Here is an 18,784-nt window from a genome sequence, read left to right as displayed (position 1 = left end):
GTGGAAGATTGTTTATTGCGTAATTAAAACTGTATGGCGCTTTCTTGCTAGTAACCTGAAGAAGAACCGATTTGTCGCTATTTATTTTCATGGACCAAAGGGTGCACCACTCTAGGACATTATTAAGATTTGACTGCAAGCATTTTTGGTCGGTAGTGCTGCTAATTTTCTTAAACAGAATGCAGTCATCTGCGAATAGTCTAATACTGACTTCGGACGTATTTACGGAGTTAACCAAATCATTGATATAAATAAGGAATAAAAGAGGCCCAAGTACGCTGCCCTGAGGCACACCAGAGGTAACAGGTCAAATACCTGAATGAGATTTTTTAACATCGACGAACTGTTTTCTGTTGGAAAGATAGGTTTTAATCCACCTGACAAGTGCTGTTGGAAGACCAAGATGTGCAAGTTTAAAGATGAGCTTATTGTGCATGACGCGATCAAACGCCTTGCTCAAATCTAAAAAAATGACGTCAACCTGTCCAGCATTGTCAATCGATGAAGCGAATTCATGCACTGTAGTGACGAGCTGAGTAACCGTAGATAAGCCTCTTCTAAAACCATGTTGAAAGGGACACAGGATGTTATTTTGTTCCAGAAATGACATAAGATATTTAGATATGACATGCTCCATAAGCTTGCAGGTACCTGAAGTTAGCGATATGGGACGGTAATTGTTAACGTTCAAACGATCACCTTTCTTAAAAATTGGAACAACGCGAGCTAAGCGCCAGTCATCAGGGACAACAGAATCTTTTAATGAAAGTTCGAAGAGGCGAGTTAAAATGTGGGCTAATGGTTCGGAATAACGGCGCAGAAACTCATTAGGGATATCATCAGGCCCCACTGCCGATTTCGTTTTTAAGTTTAGCAGCATGTTTAGTACGCCTTCATAGCTTATAAAGTCACCTGATATATCAGATCCAGATACCTGCAGTTCCAAATCTTGATCACTCGAGGCAAAGACAGAGTGAAAGAAACTATTGAAGTGATTTGCAATATCCACAGGAATCTCCGAGACCATGCCGTCAATAGATAGCTGTTTTACCTCATCTTTAGAATCACGTAGGTAACGCCAAAACTTCTCAGGGCTCTCTCTTAAGAATTTGGGCAGTGCCTGCGAAAAGTAGTGTTTTTTTGCTTCGGAAAGCTTAGAAGCTAGCTGAGTTTTCAGCGTGCGAAAACATGTAGTTTTATGACCGCTTCGTTTAGTGCGTTTAATTTTGCGATGCAAATGAACGATTTCTCTAGTAATCCACGGATTAGGCTTATTTGTACGTACACGCTGGTTGGGAACGAAATTTTCAATGCAAAAGTGAATAGTGTCCTTAAGTGTAGTCCATAATGCTGTGACGTCGCTAGGCAGGTTATCACATAAATCCCAGAGTTTGTCTAGGATCGCAAGATCATCGGCACGTGAAAAATTTTTTACAGTGTTATTGTTCGCTATCTTATGGTTTTTCTGGGCATCAAGCAGCAAAGACAAATGAACGCTTTTGTGATCAGAGATAGCCGTGTCAACATACACACTGTATTCAGAAAAACTAGCGCTGACAAATACCAAATCAAGAATTGAACGAGCGTTACCCACTTCTCTAGTGAAATCAGAGACAGTCTGCACCAAATCACACATCAGCATAATATTCAAAAGAGGGTTGGTTGAATCATTAAAAACACAATCAGGGTTAGCCCAATCAAGTAAAGGAAGGTTGAAATCACCAGCGAGAATAAGGCGGTCATCTTTGAACAAAGTCATATGATCATACAGCTCAACCAAGAAATCGGGGGAGGCAGATGGTGGTCTGTACACTGCGCAGACTGTGAACAAACTACCCCAGCAGTTTACCCTAACAAATAAACTCTCATGATCATCTATCTGGTTAAGAACAGTGCCATTCAAACAGTTTTTTATTATGACGGCTACGCCCCCACCACGGGTAGGTCGGTCTCTTCGGAACATTTTATGTGACGCGGGGACAATAACACTGTCAGTAATGCCGTCATGCAACCAAGTTTCGGTAATTATCATTATGTGGGGATCATGGGCCAAAATGAGAAACTCAAGCTGGTCAACTTTATTGGCAATACTCTGTGCATTCAAGTTCACTACCCGTAATTCTTTGGGCGCAGTGGATGCATTCCGTCATGTCTCTACGGCGTTCCGAGAAGGAAGCGCGACGCGTGTGTTATTAACTTCGTCCCAAACGAACAGGTTACCGTCAATTTTCAACTTATCATAAACAAGATACACCTTTTGTTTATTATCTCTTTCTGCCTTCGAGCTTTCCCAAAGCAGTTTGCGTTTGCGCAGCGTGTGCTGGCTGTAATCGTTTTGTAGGTATATATTGCTACCTTTGAGCTTGCTTACGTTCCGCCAGACGGCTTGTTTTTCATTAAAATCTTGGAAGTACGCAATGACTGGTCTGCGAGTTCCGCTGAACCCAAGACGGTGAATGCGAGCGACGGACGTGCACTGGACGCCCAGTTTTACACCAAATACATCCGAAATCACCTTAGTTCTTAGTGTTTCTTCACTTTCATCCGGGGATTCATCAATGCCATACACAACAACGTTAGAGCGACGACTGCGGTCCTCAAGATCCGTTAATTTGTCCTTTTGCCAAGTAATAATGCTCTGAAGGGAAGCGGTAGAATTTTCTAAAGTGGCAATCTCAGGGGACTTTACATGCATTTGTTTCAGCTGTCCATCTAAAGAACGCAACCGAGAATCGACATCACGCAACAGTTGCTCGTTTTCTGACACACAGATTTTAATGGATTCAAGCTCTTTAAAGATTCGAGTCTGACCTTCCAAAATACACTGAAACATATCTTCGACTGAAGGTCCAGGGTTTTGCTCAACATCGCCGCAGAGTAGCATTTTGCACATGAAGTAAAATACATACACCAGGTTCATATAAGTGCGTGGGCACGGCACAACAACAAGAAAAATTTCGTTGCCAGAACGAACTTTTGAAAAGGAACAACTAACCTGTGTTGTGAAAAAGAATTTCGTGGTAAGCGACATGATGCCAATCGCTTCGCCGCGCCCACTGCCGAAGAACTGCTGTGGAGGCTCTTTTATAGCTGGATTCAGTGTCGACGTAACGGATGTGCGAATGTCGGGTAGAAAAGTATCCGGTTTGCTGGCCAGGAACGGAGGATGCGCAGAAAAGGCAGTGTCCACAGCGCAGCTTGAAACCTTTGGCCGTGTACACATGCCGTTGAGAGTTGATGCATCGGCGATCACACACAGGAGAACCTGTGTTGTGAAAAAGAATTTCGTGGTAAGCGACATGATGCCAATCGCTTCGCCGCTCCCACTGCCGAAGAACTGCTGTGGAGGCTCTTTTATAGCTGGGTTCAGTGTCGACGTAACGGATGTGCGAATGTCGGGTAGAAAAGTATCCGGTTTGCTGGCCAGGAACGGAGGATGCGCAGAAAAGGCAGTGTCCACAGCGCAGCTTGAAACCTTTGGCCGTGTACACATGCCGTTGACAGTTGATGAATCGGCGATCACACACAGGAGAACCTGTGTTGTGAAAAAGAATTTCGTGGTAAGCGACATGATGCCAATCGCTTCGCCGCGCCCACTGCCGAAGAACTGCTGTGGAGGCTCTTTTATAGCTGGGTTCAGTGTCGACGTAACGGATGTGCGAATGTCGGGTAAAAAAGTATCCGGTTTGCTGGCCAGGAACGGAGGATGCGCAGAAAAGGCAGTGTCCACAGCGCAGCTTGAAACCTTTGGCCGTGTACACATGCCGTTGACAGTTGATGAATCGGCGATCACACACAGGAGAACCTGTGTTGTGAAAAAGAATTTCGTGGTAAGCGACATGATGCCAATCGCTTCGCCGCGCCCACTCAGTTTCGAAATTTCTTCTTGCATTCATAACCAAGTGCTTGCTTATTCATCCTGCATCGCAAGTTAATGGATAGCTCCACTTTTGCAAACATCGTGAAATCGGTAAGCTTGGGTAACTACAAGTGGTTAATACTATTAGCAGCTGTCAGTTGTTTGGCATAACTTAGTTTTCCAATGATACTCTCACGATGCACTGCAGTTTTTTTTTTCCCCCAAAGCTGCCAGCAGGCAGGTAGTGGATTGCCAGACTTGTCAAGTATGATTGCCACCATGCAAAACAGCTTTCACAAGGTTTCAGATTTTAGTAAGCGCTTAAGGCTCAATTTCCAACTTGGATCCACACAAGTGTGGCCTAAACGGTCAGCAGTTTTGATCTTCATTGCCCACCATGCACACTTGCTGGTGTTGCCCTGGGCACAGAGTTGAATACACGAACATTACAAACCAATGAAGCTACAAAGGAATCGTTTTGATGCTGAACTCTTTTTTTTTTCCGCCTTCAAGTAACCACTTCCGTGAAGTAATTCTACTTCAATAAGATATGTAGCTATAAATAATTACGTACACTGCCTCCCGGCAGCGAATACAAAATTTCAAACGTACCAATGGGTTTTTTTTTTATTTTTTTCTAAACAGTAGGTGCGATCTTCGCCGCTCCAAGCCCAAATTCCGAACACAGCTTCATGCACTTTCTTCCAGATGACAGCCACTCGAGGAAAGCTTCGAAATGGCTGTTTCCGCTTCACTGTGCCCTCCTCACATACAATTGCTGCGTGCCAATCTACAAACACAGGCGTTTCTCGCTTCGTTTTATGGATGAGTGACGCACTTGGCCCATCGTACACGACACGCACACAGGCACGTAGAAACACGGCTTATTTATTTACAAACACGGGGGTTCCTCGCATCGGCTTATTAATGAATGGCACGCTTGTGGCCGATCGTACGAAACGTGCGCTCGCGCGCTGAAACACGGATTATCTACAAACACAGATGCTTCTCGCGTGGCATGCTTGAGGCTGATCGTACACGACCATAGCCTCATTTGACACGACATGCACACGCGCACGTACACAGCTTGTCACACGCCATGAAGCTTCTTGATGTTCCGACGGCAAGGCAGGTTGCTTCAGTTGTCACTTGCGACGTTGCTCTCAGAGTATCACAAACGTTTACACATTTTATACGGGTGCGATCAAAAATCAGCTGACCGGGGATTGCCAAACCCACCGTAACAAGATTAGCCCTCTCAAAGCGCGCCGTCTGTAGCTTGCAGTTTAGTTCATAATTTTACCGCTGTCGGTTAGCGCTGCATACCATATACTAAAATAAAAGAAACAGAGTGAGAAATAGTAATCGTTTCTAATTTTGAACCCATTAGCTTTTAAATAATGTTAAAATATTGAGTAGTGTTAAAAAGGCGTAATATTATAAATAGTAAGCCATTGGAGAAGTTAAATAAAAAAAAGATGAGTGAGTAAGAGACACTTAACGGCCACTTGGCGAACCGGTCACGAAAAATGTGGTCGAAAAATGGGCTTGCGACGTAGGTGGGCGCAACGGCCGCGGCAGCCGCGATACTCTCTGTGTACGCAGCTTTGCTGTTTGCAAATACACTGCTCGTAAGCTTGTATGCTTGTATGATGTACTTGTACGGTTGAATCTGAAGATGGCCACTTTTCCCGGGCGCACGTCCAGCGTCTTCGGAGCAAAGTAACGACGTAAGGACGAGCGCGGTGCTGTCATCACTAGCAAAGCCGGTGAGTATTTTGCCCGTTGGTTTGATTTTCCGCTCGCATTCCATTCTTGCTGGGCTCTAAGGTACTGGACGCAAAAATGAAAAAGCGAATCTGACACAGCGCATTGTACAAATGTGGAAATTACAGACTTTGGATCGCGCGTCGCGGAGTGAAATGCACGTGCAATTTCTCGAGCGACCGTTGTGGGCTACATTGAATGAGCAGGGATTGATTTTGACAGCGTATGAAGAATAAAAACGGAGAGGGCCACAGCTAGTTTTCAGCGCGTATCTATTTATGCAGGAACATGAGTTGTTGCTTCGCGCTTCTTGAGAGACCCCCAGTGAGCGATTCTGAACACCGCGCTGACGATAGCCACATATAAACTCCAAACGCGTACAACTCGGCGGCTTGAGAGGGCTCGTACTGAGAAGCAGCGTGCTAAATTCGACTCGATATAAGGTGAGGACGAAATATTTTGTCAGGACGTGAACTCATTTTCTTTATTTTGAAAGAATGGTGAGTCGGCTACCTCCGCAATGATTTTATGGAAGCAGTAGGTTTTCAATACAACTGCAGCTGGCACTTGGTAACCGCGGTTACCAGAACTTTGTGTTTTATTTACTGCTAACATATTTCAGAATTCGTATGTTTATAATTGGAAAAATTATCCTAATAATCGTAGTAATTTCATTCATAGTATGCACCTTAGCATTGGCACGTGGCTGTGTACTATAAACTGACGGGTGCACTCTCGTGGTAATGATTTGTTGCTACACTACGTATATATTTATTTGCAAACACTGAAACATGGAATTCTGGGCTATGGGCAGGTTTACACGAGGCATTATACGTAGAAAATAACGGTAGGTGAGAAAAAGGATTATGACAAAAGCCTGAACCAAATAGCACAAAATTTAATTATGCGTTCACCTTTGGAGATTAATTTATTTTAAGACTGTGCCAAACTAACATTAGTGGAGTGTGCTGGTTCCAGTTAACAAACTATTAGATTTTGCTAATCTCAAGAAAGTGGCGTTTAGAGCGTAGAAAACTACTTAAGCAACTGCGGTAAGGTCTCGACAAATGCCTGGCACATACAGGGTGGCTGCACAGTTTAAAAGATGACTGAACAGGGGTAGAAGGGGAGCCTCAGATCTTAACCCAAGCCAACGTTTCGACAAGTGGATTTGTCTTCGTCTAGCTGCCCAAATGAAGACAAGTCCTCTTTATAGAACTGTGGCTCGACTTGCAAACTAAGGCTTCCTCTCAACCTTCGTTCGGTGCTCTGGCACATACAGGGATACAAAAGAAAAAATTCACAGTTCAGAGTTTAATGCGGGGAAACAAGTTTAAGGCCATGCGGCACATTAGTAGTACGCCACGCAGCAGCCTGAAAATGTCTTGTAATAACCTCTGTGTGAATGTGAAATTTGAATTTCCTTGTAGGGAGCCAGTACTAATGCTTTTAACTATCTTGCTTGAGGTTAATTTTCTTTATCGACCCAGCACGTTGTCTTTCTGCCATACTGATATTGCTGCAGGACTAGAAAAACTTTATTGCCATATGAAATATACCTTTAGGTGCAGCTATTGCCTTGTTTAGTTTTATTTCATCTGACATAAAGGCAAAAAAATGCACCAATTTTACCATACATCTTCATGCAGGTGTTAAAACTTGGCATCTGATGGAGTCCGTCTCCCAAGCTTCATAGCTGGATCTTTGTGTAACAAAGACTGCAGGCATGGTTCATGCTGGAAGCTGCACTTTCCAGCCATTCAAGGTCTGCACTGCATGGATGCTACTTTCATTTCTGGGCACATCGCTACTCCAGTCTGTAACATGGTACAGTGCCAGCTGACCTGACAGTGCTGTTTTGCTGGGTCATTGTTATTTGTACAGGTGTGTTATTGTGAGCCTCAATTGCATCATGTATGTTTACTGGATTAATATAGACATACTCATGTTACTTTTGTTAGGGCCATCAGCATGCTTAACCCGAATGCTCAACAGCGTGCCCTAATCTGACGCAGGCATTGCAAAGTGTTGGCCACTGGAGCTGAGACAAGGCCTCAGCATATTTGTGGTGGCTGACGACAGCTGGAGCGCAGTTTGATACATGTTGTTTTCGACTTTCTGAGGGAGTGCACTCTTGACAAGGCTGTAACGCTGCAACTGCATTTTGCTCATATCTGCAGCCGAACATGTTACAGTTTGCTTATCTAGTCAACCTTACATGCTGTGTGTGACTGCTCGTGCTCCCTTTTTTTTTTCCTGCTCGAAACAAAGTTTAGGAAAGGAGGAGCGAATGTGGATTCATGATGTTTATAAAGTTGAATGACAAATACATATGCTGGCTACAGTTCAGCGTTTTGAGGCCAAACTTCTTTATTCTCAGGTTCATGACTTCATGAGCTTTGATTCTAAACCTGAAATGTGCATGAGCAGTCACACATCATGTCAAATTGCTAAGCAAACTTCGTGTTTTCTGTGTGCGCATGTAATTTTCTTAGTGTGTAATTTTCATCTGAATACTCAGTACACTACAGAATGCTTGCACGTTTGGTGTTTTTCATGTAAGTTATTTATTGAAACTAAGAGGAAATAGTCTCTTCTCAAATAGTAGTACATATCAAAGGTGAAACTATAGCCTAACACAAAAACACACTCACATGGAAGGCAACAAGACACAAGGTTGACCAACAACTCATCCTTATTCCAGGGCGCAGACGAATATAAACGTGAAAGGGAGAGGGAATGTGGGGCATTATTAACACAAAAAAATGACGTGCTTGAGATTAAAAGCTAAAACCAATGTGAGGAAATGCGGCTGAAACACCAGCGCCGCGATAACAAAAGGGGGGGGCGCGGTGGGTGGAACGGTGATGGCTGGAGACACCAATGAGAGCCAACTTAGTCAAGCACTAGGGTGCTAAAAACTTGTACAACTGTCTGAGGTATTTCTTCTTTTCGACGAGTGCCACAAGACAGTGCTGATGAAGATCCCCGTAGTCATTAATTGCCACCGCTTCCAGCGCTACCTGCATTCACTGCACATTCTTGTTGTGGGCTCCCAATGCTTGTAGTGTTGAGACAAATGCCTCCCTCCCGAGAAGCATTGTTGGAATACCTTGCGTGCTTCTTTGCTCGTTCATTATAGCACCTACCAATCTGTTTTACGTATACTTTACCGCACTAGATGGGAAACCTGAAGCCAACACCACTTCACAACCACGCATATCGCACCTGGGCACCTTTTCAATATTATTAACCTTTGAGCACATTAAAACGCTTAGGGGGGCATACATCTCAGCACTGCAAGCATTGCAAGCCCACAGGATTTGCCCACTGGTGCACGAGCTGACCTGCTTGGCTAGGAAGAGCACCCAGGTAACTCAAAACGTGCTGGAAGCAGTGGCAATTAATGACTATTAGCATGGCCTCTGTGGCACCTACTGAAGAAGAGCAGAAATGTCTTGGACAGTCCTACAAGTTTTTAGTGCCCTAGTGTTTGACTAAGTTGGTTTTCTTGTTTGTGCTTCTAGCCGCCCCAACCTCTCCCCCCCCCCCTTTTTGTTGTCGTCGCTTGTGTTTAGCCACATTTCTTCACGCATTGGTTTTAGATTTAATCTCTTCCAGGTTGGCCTTTTACAGCACCCATGTTCATACATTTTCTTCTTTATATTCTGCTCTTATCCTGCGGCATTGACTTCATTTATTTCATTGTGACAACTGAGTGCATTTTTCGTGTTAACGCCCTTCACTTCTTTACCCTCTTCCTTTTGCTTTCATATTCTTCTGCATCCTTGAACAAAGATTAGTTGTTAGTCAGCCTCATGTACTTTCGTATTCCTTGTGTCTTTTTCTGTTAGGCTATAGCTTCAACTTTGACATGAAACAACTAGCTCAGATCTAGATCATCCTGAAGTAGTAAATGTTCTGGCTAAAGATTTCATAATACTCAGATATTTCGAGCTGAGTTTTTAAAAGCTTAAAGATAACACCTTGAACTGAAAAAAAAAGAACTAAATCGATAATGAATGATTTTGTAGTGACAAGTTCTTCATGCATAATATAGAAGTACAGCTCATATACATTTTTTTTTGTTCAGAAATTTTAAAGGTTTTTATTATTTTTATGGACACTTAACTCCCTGACAACTTTCTTGTGTTTGACAGCGAAGGCTACACAAGAAAGGGAATGAGTCCAGCCTTTGTCTCCATGCCACTGACAGTGGGTTGTTCAGGGGAGGGGTGATGAGGGGAGGTTGAAAGGATGGTGCGGGTTTTTTGCTGTCCCGACAGTATGGGGGCAAAAGCCTATTTCTTTCCCTTTCTTGTGTAGCCTTCACTGCATAGCCACTGAGTTTTCCATGAATACAGTCGTACAGTAGTCAGAAAAATTCAAAAGGCTATCACATGATAGGATCTTTAACCCATAGATAGGGAAATGGCTTTAGACTGTAGTAAATGCTGCAAATTATAAAAAAAAAACATTGAGAGGGTCAAGCATCCAGATGCATTCAACATGGAATGGCCATAAAGAAAGGATGTGTTATTATTGTAGTTACTGCACTGTTCTGTCAGAATAATCTCGGGTTCTTCCTGTATGCATTGTAAGTGCACATTATTAGCTATTCCTATAGAAAAGCTGCTACATTATGAACCCACTGTGCATGGCATTTTCAAGCTATTAAGTTTTCTGTATCATTCTTGCAATGTGCCTGAGAGCCACCTTTATAACTGCAGGTGTGGTTATGGCTGGTCTGCTTGTGCCACTCAACACCGATTTGGTCCTGGAAATTGCTGGAACACCTTGGATGCGTGAAAGAGCTGCTGTCCAGAGCCTAACTGCGGAAGCTTGTTGCTACATTGCAGGCTCAACTACCATGGAGCACACCATGCCATTTTAGACGACATATTCAAAAGTAAGTGAACTTTCCCAGTAGGAATTCTATTATACTGAATATATTTTCAGTATTTTAGGATATGTACTTAGATCATCTTAGCATGAGCCATTGTGGTGCTTTAAACCCCATGAACCAAGCAAGGCTGAATTTGAGAAAGATGGCTTCAGAGTATGAAAGAGCACTGAAGAAGGGTAGAGGAGAAGCCTCAGTTCGCAAGCTGAGCCAGTGTTGTGACAAGGGGACTTGTCCTTGGCTGGGTAGCACCATCATAACTAGCAGGGTTTAAATGCACTTTTGCCTCAGAAGAACGAAACCTAGGCAGGGAGAAGAAAGAAGCAGGGCAAGGAGTGAAAGAATGTTTTCTCGGGGTATGAATTTATGAGCCTGGAACCGGTGAACCCTGTGACCTGAAAACGAAAATAAAAAGTGGCAGTAGCAGAAAAAGGTATAATTCAAGGTAGATAATGACTCAGCATTTAAAGCAGGCTTAAGGGGTACTCAACTTCTGATTTTTTTGAGGGGGGGGGGGAGGTTGTTTTCGTAGTCCGGTTTGAGCGAAGGACCTGCAGATGCTCCCTTCGTCTGATGCGTGCATATAAGTGCATTGAGACAATTCAGTAAAAGCTTGGTAGGGTAGTAAAGGAAACAAAAAGATAGTGTGGCTAGATATTGTTAATTTTCGAAAGGAGCAAGAGAAAGTCACTGCTTGCAATGGAAGTCGGCATCGCAGTGTAGTAGCGCAGTCCCGAGTCCCATCGTTCCGTGCGGTGTGCGCCACCAGCAACGACAGGCATTGGCATTGCCATTGCATGACACATCTCCAGAGATTGTTGCCTCATGCTGTTGCGCCTGTATGCACAAAAGCATCGCTGCCGCTCGGCGATGCCTCCGCTCGCCACTTCGCTGTAAGCGGGTCAAGCTCTTCGTGCACTTTGAGTAATGCGGCTTAAAATGAATGCGTTTGGGTCGGGACCGAAAGATATTTCGAATAAAACGATATTGTTATAACGAGGGATTACTGTAGTGCAAATATCTCGAAAGGAAAATTACAATTCCTTACATACATTCCCTCTGCACTATAGCTAGTAGGGACAACACTCAGATAAAGCATTAATTGTACAGTTTATTCTCAGCATGTGTAAAATCCACTACCCCCCCACCCCCCCTTCTTCAGACAACAGCAAAACTGCAAGTGTTTTTCTAAACACGTTTCCTTGTCACCACTGCTTTGGCTCCACTTGAATCCTTTTCTTCAGATAATGTCTCGCTAGGCAGGTGTAGTCTACTCTGATTTGCTTTTTTTTTTCTATTGTCCTCTTCTGGAAAGCTCAGTATTCCCCTGTGGCCATATATCTTGTTAGATCTCTTTACGATGCCTGTCTGTACCCTTTCAAGAAACAGGTGTCATAATCCAACCTGCTTCAGGTGGTTATCTTGTAGCTTATCCTGCTACTGCCACTCTTTATTTTCGTTTTAGGTCACCTTGTCACAGGTTGCAGGCTCATAGAAATTGATACCCAAGGAAATATTCTTTCACTCCTAGCCCTGCTTCAAGCTTGCATCTGTACAAGACATAGCAGAACAGAATTTGTCAAGGTACATGGGTGCCTTCAAACGTTATTAGCACTGACTTGGTCTTTCTCATCATTCAAGTGGAAAGGATCGTCGCATGCCGCGGTTGAAGAGTTTATAAATGTTCGGTTTGCGAAAGACCTTCTCCAGTTTCGTGAATTACGTCCCGGTACGAATTCACGGGGGCTATCATGCAAGATATGAGGATATGAGTTTTGGCTTGAATGAATAACGAGGTAACTGCTGCTACCTTTTGTGCAGTGAATTCATTGGTGGTCTTCAGAAGGATGACATTCTGGTGGTGCTTGATTTTCAGAGTTCTTTCTAGCCCTCCCTCTTCCCTACCTGGCTTTTGTACAGAAGCAAAGGTGCATTTAAACCCTGCAGTAATGATTGAACTGCCCAGATGAGAAGTTCTCTTGTTAAAATATTGGCTCAGCTTGCAAACTCCAACTTGCCCTAGACCCTTCTTCACAGCTCTTTTATAAACCAACCAGCCTACTTACTTTAGCTTGCGTAGCCATATACTATAAAAAAGATGTTCACTCTGTCAAGCAACAATAAATTGTGGATTGAGGTGAAGATGTTTCTGACATAGAGTGCTGCACCACTGTCAGGCTAAGTTAAGGTACACCTTCTTTTGACCCTATGCAGCATTTTTGAACATCAGCTTCTGCCTAGTGCATGATATGGAATTTTGTAGGCTGTGCACCAGCCTTAACTTTGCATAATTATGAGTGTCTGCTGCAACAGTCTAATGTGACTAGTGGTGGTGATCCACTTGGTCTGAAGCAGCCTCAGTTGTAATGCCACACCTTGCATTGACCAAGGGGCGGCACCTAATGTCTGCTGGCTGTCTTGCCCGTGTGTGCAAACTGTTCAGCTATGGTATACAAAAGCGCATAGAAAGTTCTGTTGAATTAAAACAAACATGGAATGCATGTTTGAAATTAACAATACCAAATAAAGAGGCAGAAGTGAACTGTTCTGTGACTATATTTCAGCAACCCTTTGGCCTTCAGTTATGACCAATACAATAGTTAAGCAGTTAAACATACTTATGCAAAAAATATGGTTCACTGCATTTTCTACCTGTTATATCACGAGATGTAAGTTTGGTTTGGCTCTTTAGGTTTAATGTCCCAAAGTGGCTAAGGCTATGAGAGACACCATAGTGGTGGGTTCAGGAAATTTCGACCACCTGGGGCTCTTTAATGTGCACTGATATCGGACAGCACAGGGGCACCTTGCTTTTTCCATCCATCAAGAAGCGGCTGCTATGGCCCAGATATAAATATAAAGTGCTAACCGCATGAGTGACACTTCACGGCGGTGGGCTGAAGGCGCGCGACTTTGGGGAAAGGCCGCGGCGCTGCTTTAGATCAGCCGTCGTCAAACTGTTCTCTCTCATTCCTTCTGCGCGTGGCTCGAAAAACGTCGCGCATCAAAATGCCGAGGGTGGTGCGATAGTCTTTGGGGAAGGACCAGTGAAACTGGAGTTCGATGTACGACGCAGCTTCCCTATACTTTTGCATGGAGTTTTCAAGGGGAGATTCCACGAGTTTGATAGAACCATAATTCGAATTATCCTGGTTCAGCTCTACTCATTATCTGCGAGTACTTGCCAAATCTACCCTATCCCATCATATTTTTCGTTATTTTCCTTTCGTTGTCTAGATCTGTTGTTACTGCCTGTTCTAAGTATATATATTCTTGCTACCTTTAGTACTTCGCTACCTATTGGTAAACTGCTATTCCTTCCCGAGGCTGTTAAACATTACTTCTGTCTCCTGCGTGTTGATCTTTAGACCTACCTTTCTGTTTCTCCTGCCTAGGTCATCAATAATTTTTTGCAGTGGGTTAAAATGTTAAGCATGGAGGTTGAAAGCAAAATGCAGTTTCTCAAAGCGAAATAAGCTCAGGACTACAGAAATTGAGAGCTTGTTCGAGAGGTAGAAAGCGAGAGAGTGTTTACAGTTTACTAGGTTCGTTGACGCCGGCATCTTTGAAACTCGAAACTTGGGCTGCACTGCTGGCTGGGCATCTATGCAAAGCATCTACCAAGCGAGCTGCGCAGTGCTGCGAGGAGCCAAATTCTTTCAGCAGCATGCACACCGGTGCCAGCATGTTGCCTCTCCCCCATCTCCTCTGCAGGCCATGGTGTGGCTTATCAAGTGCATGCCTTTTAGAGGCTAAGTTATAGCCTTGACTAAAATTTGTGTGACCTGCTATCGAAACGTCTCCCCCCCCCCATCTCAAGGGGTCCAATGGCTGAAAACCACTGTTCTAACATGCACAGTGCTACAGGGCTGTGTCAAAATGGAACTGCCATGTTTCATTTTGCTATTTTTGTGTACTACCACTTGCATAGCCATATGCAAGATCTATTTGTGTATGGCATGGGCTGATGAAGGAGAATTGAAAAGATACATGTGTTTTCTTTTTTTTCAGATTGTCTGATGCAGTACATAGCAAAACATCCGAAAACAGATGTGCCTGATGAAGTACAAATTCAGTCATGCCGCCAACATCTGCGGCGCTTCTTCATTGAGGCCAGCCGGCAAGGACATCGCAGGAAAATCTCAGTTGCCGATGATTCCAATAAAGCTGGAATCTGAGCTCGACTTTCTATATGCTGCTTATTCAGTGCGTGCTTCAGTAGGTGAGCCATTTCTGCTGCTACCTGGATGCACAGAAGCTATAAGCTTGCATGCTCAGTATATCACTTAGCAGGTTAGCAAATACAGCATCGGCTCCTTAGCCATCAGGGAAAATAGGGGCACTACCAGCATTCTGTATTTTCTTCACCAATGAACTGTAACTATATGTGGTACACAAGATGACACACCATTCAGTGTGCTGTACCACGGCCGGTCTCGAGGGAGAGCGCGCTTCTCTTCTCTTACGGCCTCACCTAGTGGGGTCTGTTTTGACCTCCCGCCGCACCTCGGTGGGGTCGCCACCGCCCCACTGCTGTGCCTCTGCTACCGCCGTTCATGCGCAAAGGAAACGCACTCGCTTTGTCCAGCCCGCGTCAGATGCAACCGGCAGGCCCTGACATTTCACTCCTTTGGTTTATAAAAAGATGCCATAATCAGCGTCTAAGATTTATCATGTACGAGGAATAAAATATAGTCAACACCCCTTGTCCTTCAACGAAGGACAAGCGGTGTTGACAATAATTCTTGTCCTCGTAGAAGAGTGTACATGAGGCTGCTTCTTTAGCTAGTTTCAAGATAGTGCAAGCGTCACACCCGAAGTCACCGATTAACTTATCAATGTATTCATCGACGTAAGCTAAACCTGAATATGTGACAGTGGGTAATGGGATGACAGGAGATGCCACCATAATTCGTTCATTTCTTCGGTTACTGATTGCAGCCAAGCAGAAATTATTTCTTTGGCATCGACGAAAGCTGCCTTGATTTTGCTCCAAGATGAAACTTCCGTCTTGACAACGTGGTCAAGTGCCGCTGTTACGGCCCTTGCGTCTAGCATCTTGTTCTTTCCGCATATTAGCCTTACTTTCCCTAAGAGAGCCTCAATGGGGTCGCTATTGAGTTTCCTGGTGAGGGCTGAGCCGACACCATTCCCCAGGAGGTATTCTAAAACTTGTACAGTAGACTCGTGACGAACAGAATTCCTTGAAACATTTCCTCAGTGAAAGTTCCCTTCTTTAATGCTTTAGAAGTTTCTTGGGTGCTTTATAAGCAAGTGAACTCGTTTGTCAGCCACTGCAATTGAGTATCACCAGCTGCGTCATTTATTAGCCTCTTTTTACCGCTTACAGCACAAGTGGTGTCATGAATATCAAACCATTCCTTTGTTTTTACAAGCATAATATGAAAAATTTCTTTAAAACAGCATTTTAAAATAATGTTTAAATACAACACATTTCCTAATATATAAATTATAATAACATTAAAAACTCAACCTTAGAGTCTACTTTGACTGTTATGCTAATACTTTATATCATGCAAGCATTATGCAACTCACATTACATTTTTATGAAATTATTTCCATCTTCGGTGCTATATATGGATGGTTTCGCATCTAGCGCTGAAAGACGGTTTTGCTGTTGCAGAGGAGTTGCTGTAATGTTAGCCTTGAAGAAGCTTCAACGTGATCACTGCTGATTTTTTTTGCATTTTGTGCAGGCTTGGAAAAAATTCGGATTGAAATGGGCAAAAGTAGCTAACATACCGCAATGTATGTCGTATATGCTTCCGAGCGTCCGCTGAGCGACAATGTTTTTTATATAAAGACTGTTCACGTGTATAGTACACTGACGACATGCCGCTGCAGCATCTATTCCGTGTTCTTTCATTTTGGGGCTGCACTCATCATGAAACCTGCGAGCGACAACATGAAACCAGGCAGAAGCCACCCGGCGCCGCTGAAGTAGATGTGGAGCGAACAGTGAGCAGGTCACGTGCCTTGCAGCGGTGGAGAGCGTAACTCGAGGAAAAACGTTCCCATTGCTTCCGCGGCTATTGAGGATGCCGGAAGAAAGAGCGCACTCTCTCCCTCGAGACCGGCCGTGGCTGTACATACCTACCTTGCTATCCACCATGCACACCATAACGACCATGTACACCATAACGACCATGCGCACCATAATGACCATGCACACCATAATGACCATGCACACCATAACGACCATGCCCACCATAATGACCATGCCCACCATAACGACCATGCCCACCATAACGGCCATGCACACCATAACAACCATGCCCACCATAATGACCATATGCCCACTACCATAATCCACCATGATCATGGTTTCATCATAACCACCATGAGAAAAATTTCCGACAGGGGCCTTGGTCTGGGCCAATAATGCGTACCGCCGGTGGTCATGTAATGACGCCGATTGGCATGTGCACTTGCCGCATAGAGATCTGCGGTTTTACTTTCACTGGCACATTTGCCGTATTACAAGAGTGCTGCAAAGATCTGATTCTCGGCATGGATTTTCTTCAAGAGTATGGTGCTGTTATAAACCTTCGGGAGCAGCTCATGGTATCGTTTTCAACCAAGCGAGCCGTTGTTAGCAACACAGACTTCCGGAAAACGATGTTGCGCGTCTGTGACGACCACATAACGATCCCTCCGCGTGCGAGCAAGTTCGTCACAGTCGAATGTGATCACAGCACCGGCACGTGTGGCATTGCTGAAGCTAACATGTCACTGCTTCTAACTCGACAAGTTTGTGTAGCTCGGGGCCTTGTCGAACTTGTCCGTGGCCAGCCAACGTGCTAGTGACAAACTTCACGTGTGAACCACAACATTTGATGGCGAACACGACGGTCGCTTATTTTGAAGAACTTGGAGAATGTACAGACCAGTACGCTTTATCCAACACGTCAGACCCCGACAATGCGACGCCTACAACCATTCAGACTGATGTGAACCCGCACCTCTTGCCCAGTGAGAAACGCTGCATATAGAATCTTGTCAATTCGTTGCGAGATTGTTTTGCATCAACCTCCAAGGTCCGACAGACGCCACTAACGAAGCACCGAATTATAGTTGCCGATGACCAACGTCCACTATGTCAGCGTCCTTACCGGGTGTCTTCAAAAGAACGTGATGCCATCTGCCGCCAAGTAACAGAAATGCTCCAGGACGACGTTATCCAACCGTTGACGAGCCCCTGGTCTTCGCCTGTTGTCCTAGTCGCAAAGCAGGATGGAACCTTGAGGTTTTGCGTGAATTACAGACGCCTCAACAACGTCACGAAAAAGGATGTGTACCCCCTGCCACGCATAGACGATTCCCTCGATCGCCTTCGCCATGCCACTTACTTTTCGTCCCTTGACCTCCGCAGTGGATATTGGCAAATAGAAGTTGACGAGCGAGACCGTGAGAAGACCACTTTTATTACGCCGGACGGTTTGTATGAGTTTAAAGTGCTCCCGTTTGGCCTGTGTTCGGCCGCTGCCACATTTCAGCAAATGATGGACACTGTACTCTCTGGTCTGAAGTGGCAGTCATGCCTAGTGTATCTCGACGACGTGTGATTTTCTCGGACACGTTCGACGAGCAGCTGAAACGTTTGCGCGCTGTCTTCGAGGCCATCCGATCTGCCGGTCTCTCTCTAAAACCCGAAAAATGCCACTTTGCTTTTAACGAGCTGAAATTTCTCGGCCACATTGTCAGCGCTCGAGGTGTTAGCGCAGACCCAGAGAAGACGGCCGCTGTCTCTTCATTCCCCAAACCAGCGGATAAACGAAGCTTGCGTCGATTTCTCGGCCTCTGCACGTACTATCGTCGCTTTGTTAACAATTTCTCCAAGATCGCTGAGCCTCTGACCCGCCTGATAAAAGACGCCGAGCCGTTCTTTTGAAGCCCCCAGGAAAACGCTTTCACAGAACTCAAGTCCCGTCTCCAACGTACGCCAATACTTGGCCACTTCGACGAAGAGGCCGACACGGAACTGCACACGGATGCCAGTAGCGTTGGCCTCGGTGTGGTCCTTGTTCAGTGGCAGGACGGTGCAGAACGTGTCATTGCTTACGCCAGTCGCACTTTGTCCCGTTCCGAAGTTAATTATTCAACTACCGAAAAGGAGTGCCTCGCTGTTGTGTGGGCAGTCATGAAATTTCGTCCGTATTTGTACGGTCGTCCGTTTCGTGTCGTGAGCGACGATCACTCTCTGTGTTGGCTGGCAAACCTGAAAGGTCCATCGG

At 44.7% G+C, this 18,784-nt stretch overlaps 1 protein-coding gene and 1 long non-coding RNA gene across 3 annotated transcripts; one reads left to right on the top strand and one right to left on the bottom strand.

The window, feature by feature from the left end:
* Window positions 1-209: 209 nt before the first annotated feature.
* On the bottom strand, window positions 210-3,655 carry LOC146170710 (uncharacterized). Its single transcript, XM_084586829.1, has one exon. The coding sequence runs from the start codon at window positions 3,569-3,571 to the stop codon at window positions 2,147-2,149; it is 1,425 nt and encodes a 474-aa protein (XP_084442955.1). The 5' UTR covers window positions 3,572-3,655; the 3' UTR covers window positions 210-2,146.
* A 1,682-nt stretch (window positions 3,656-5,337) lies between these two features.
* Window positions 5,338-14,713, top strand: LOC146170709 (uncharacterized). 2 transcript variants are annotated; one of them, XR_014703135.1, is made up of 4 exons: window positions 5,338-5,628; window positions 7,276-7,510; window positions 10,357-10,535; window positions 14,541-14,713. It is a non-coding gene; the product is annotated as an uncharacterized LOC146170709 (long non-coding RNA). The 2 variants fall into 2 exon arrangements; XR_014703136.1 differs by having other exon boundaries at window positions 5,340-5,628; window positions 7,276-7,391.
* Window positions 14,714-18,784: the final 4,071 nt, after the last annotated feature.

This window comes from Amblyomma maculatum, unplaced genomic scaffold (assembly GCF_055883805.1).
Source record: "Amblyomma maculatum isolate TAMU_Amacu unplaced genomic scaffold, ASM5588380v1 scaffold_63, whole genome shotgun sequence".
NCBI lineage: Eukaryota > Metazoa > Arthropoda > Arachnida > Ixodida > Ixodidae > Amblyomma > Amblyomma maculatum.
This window is presented reverse-complemented; position numbering and strand designations above follow the sequence as displayed.

Bases quoted from the DNA above. Each gene is read 5' to 3' on its own strand.
- LOC146170710 (XM_084586829.1), bottom strand. From the start codon at position 3,571: ATGTCGCTTACCACGAAATTCTTTTTCACAACACAGGTTCTCCTGTGT.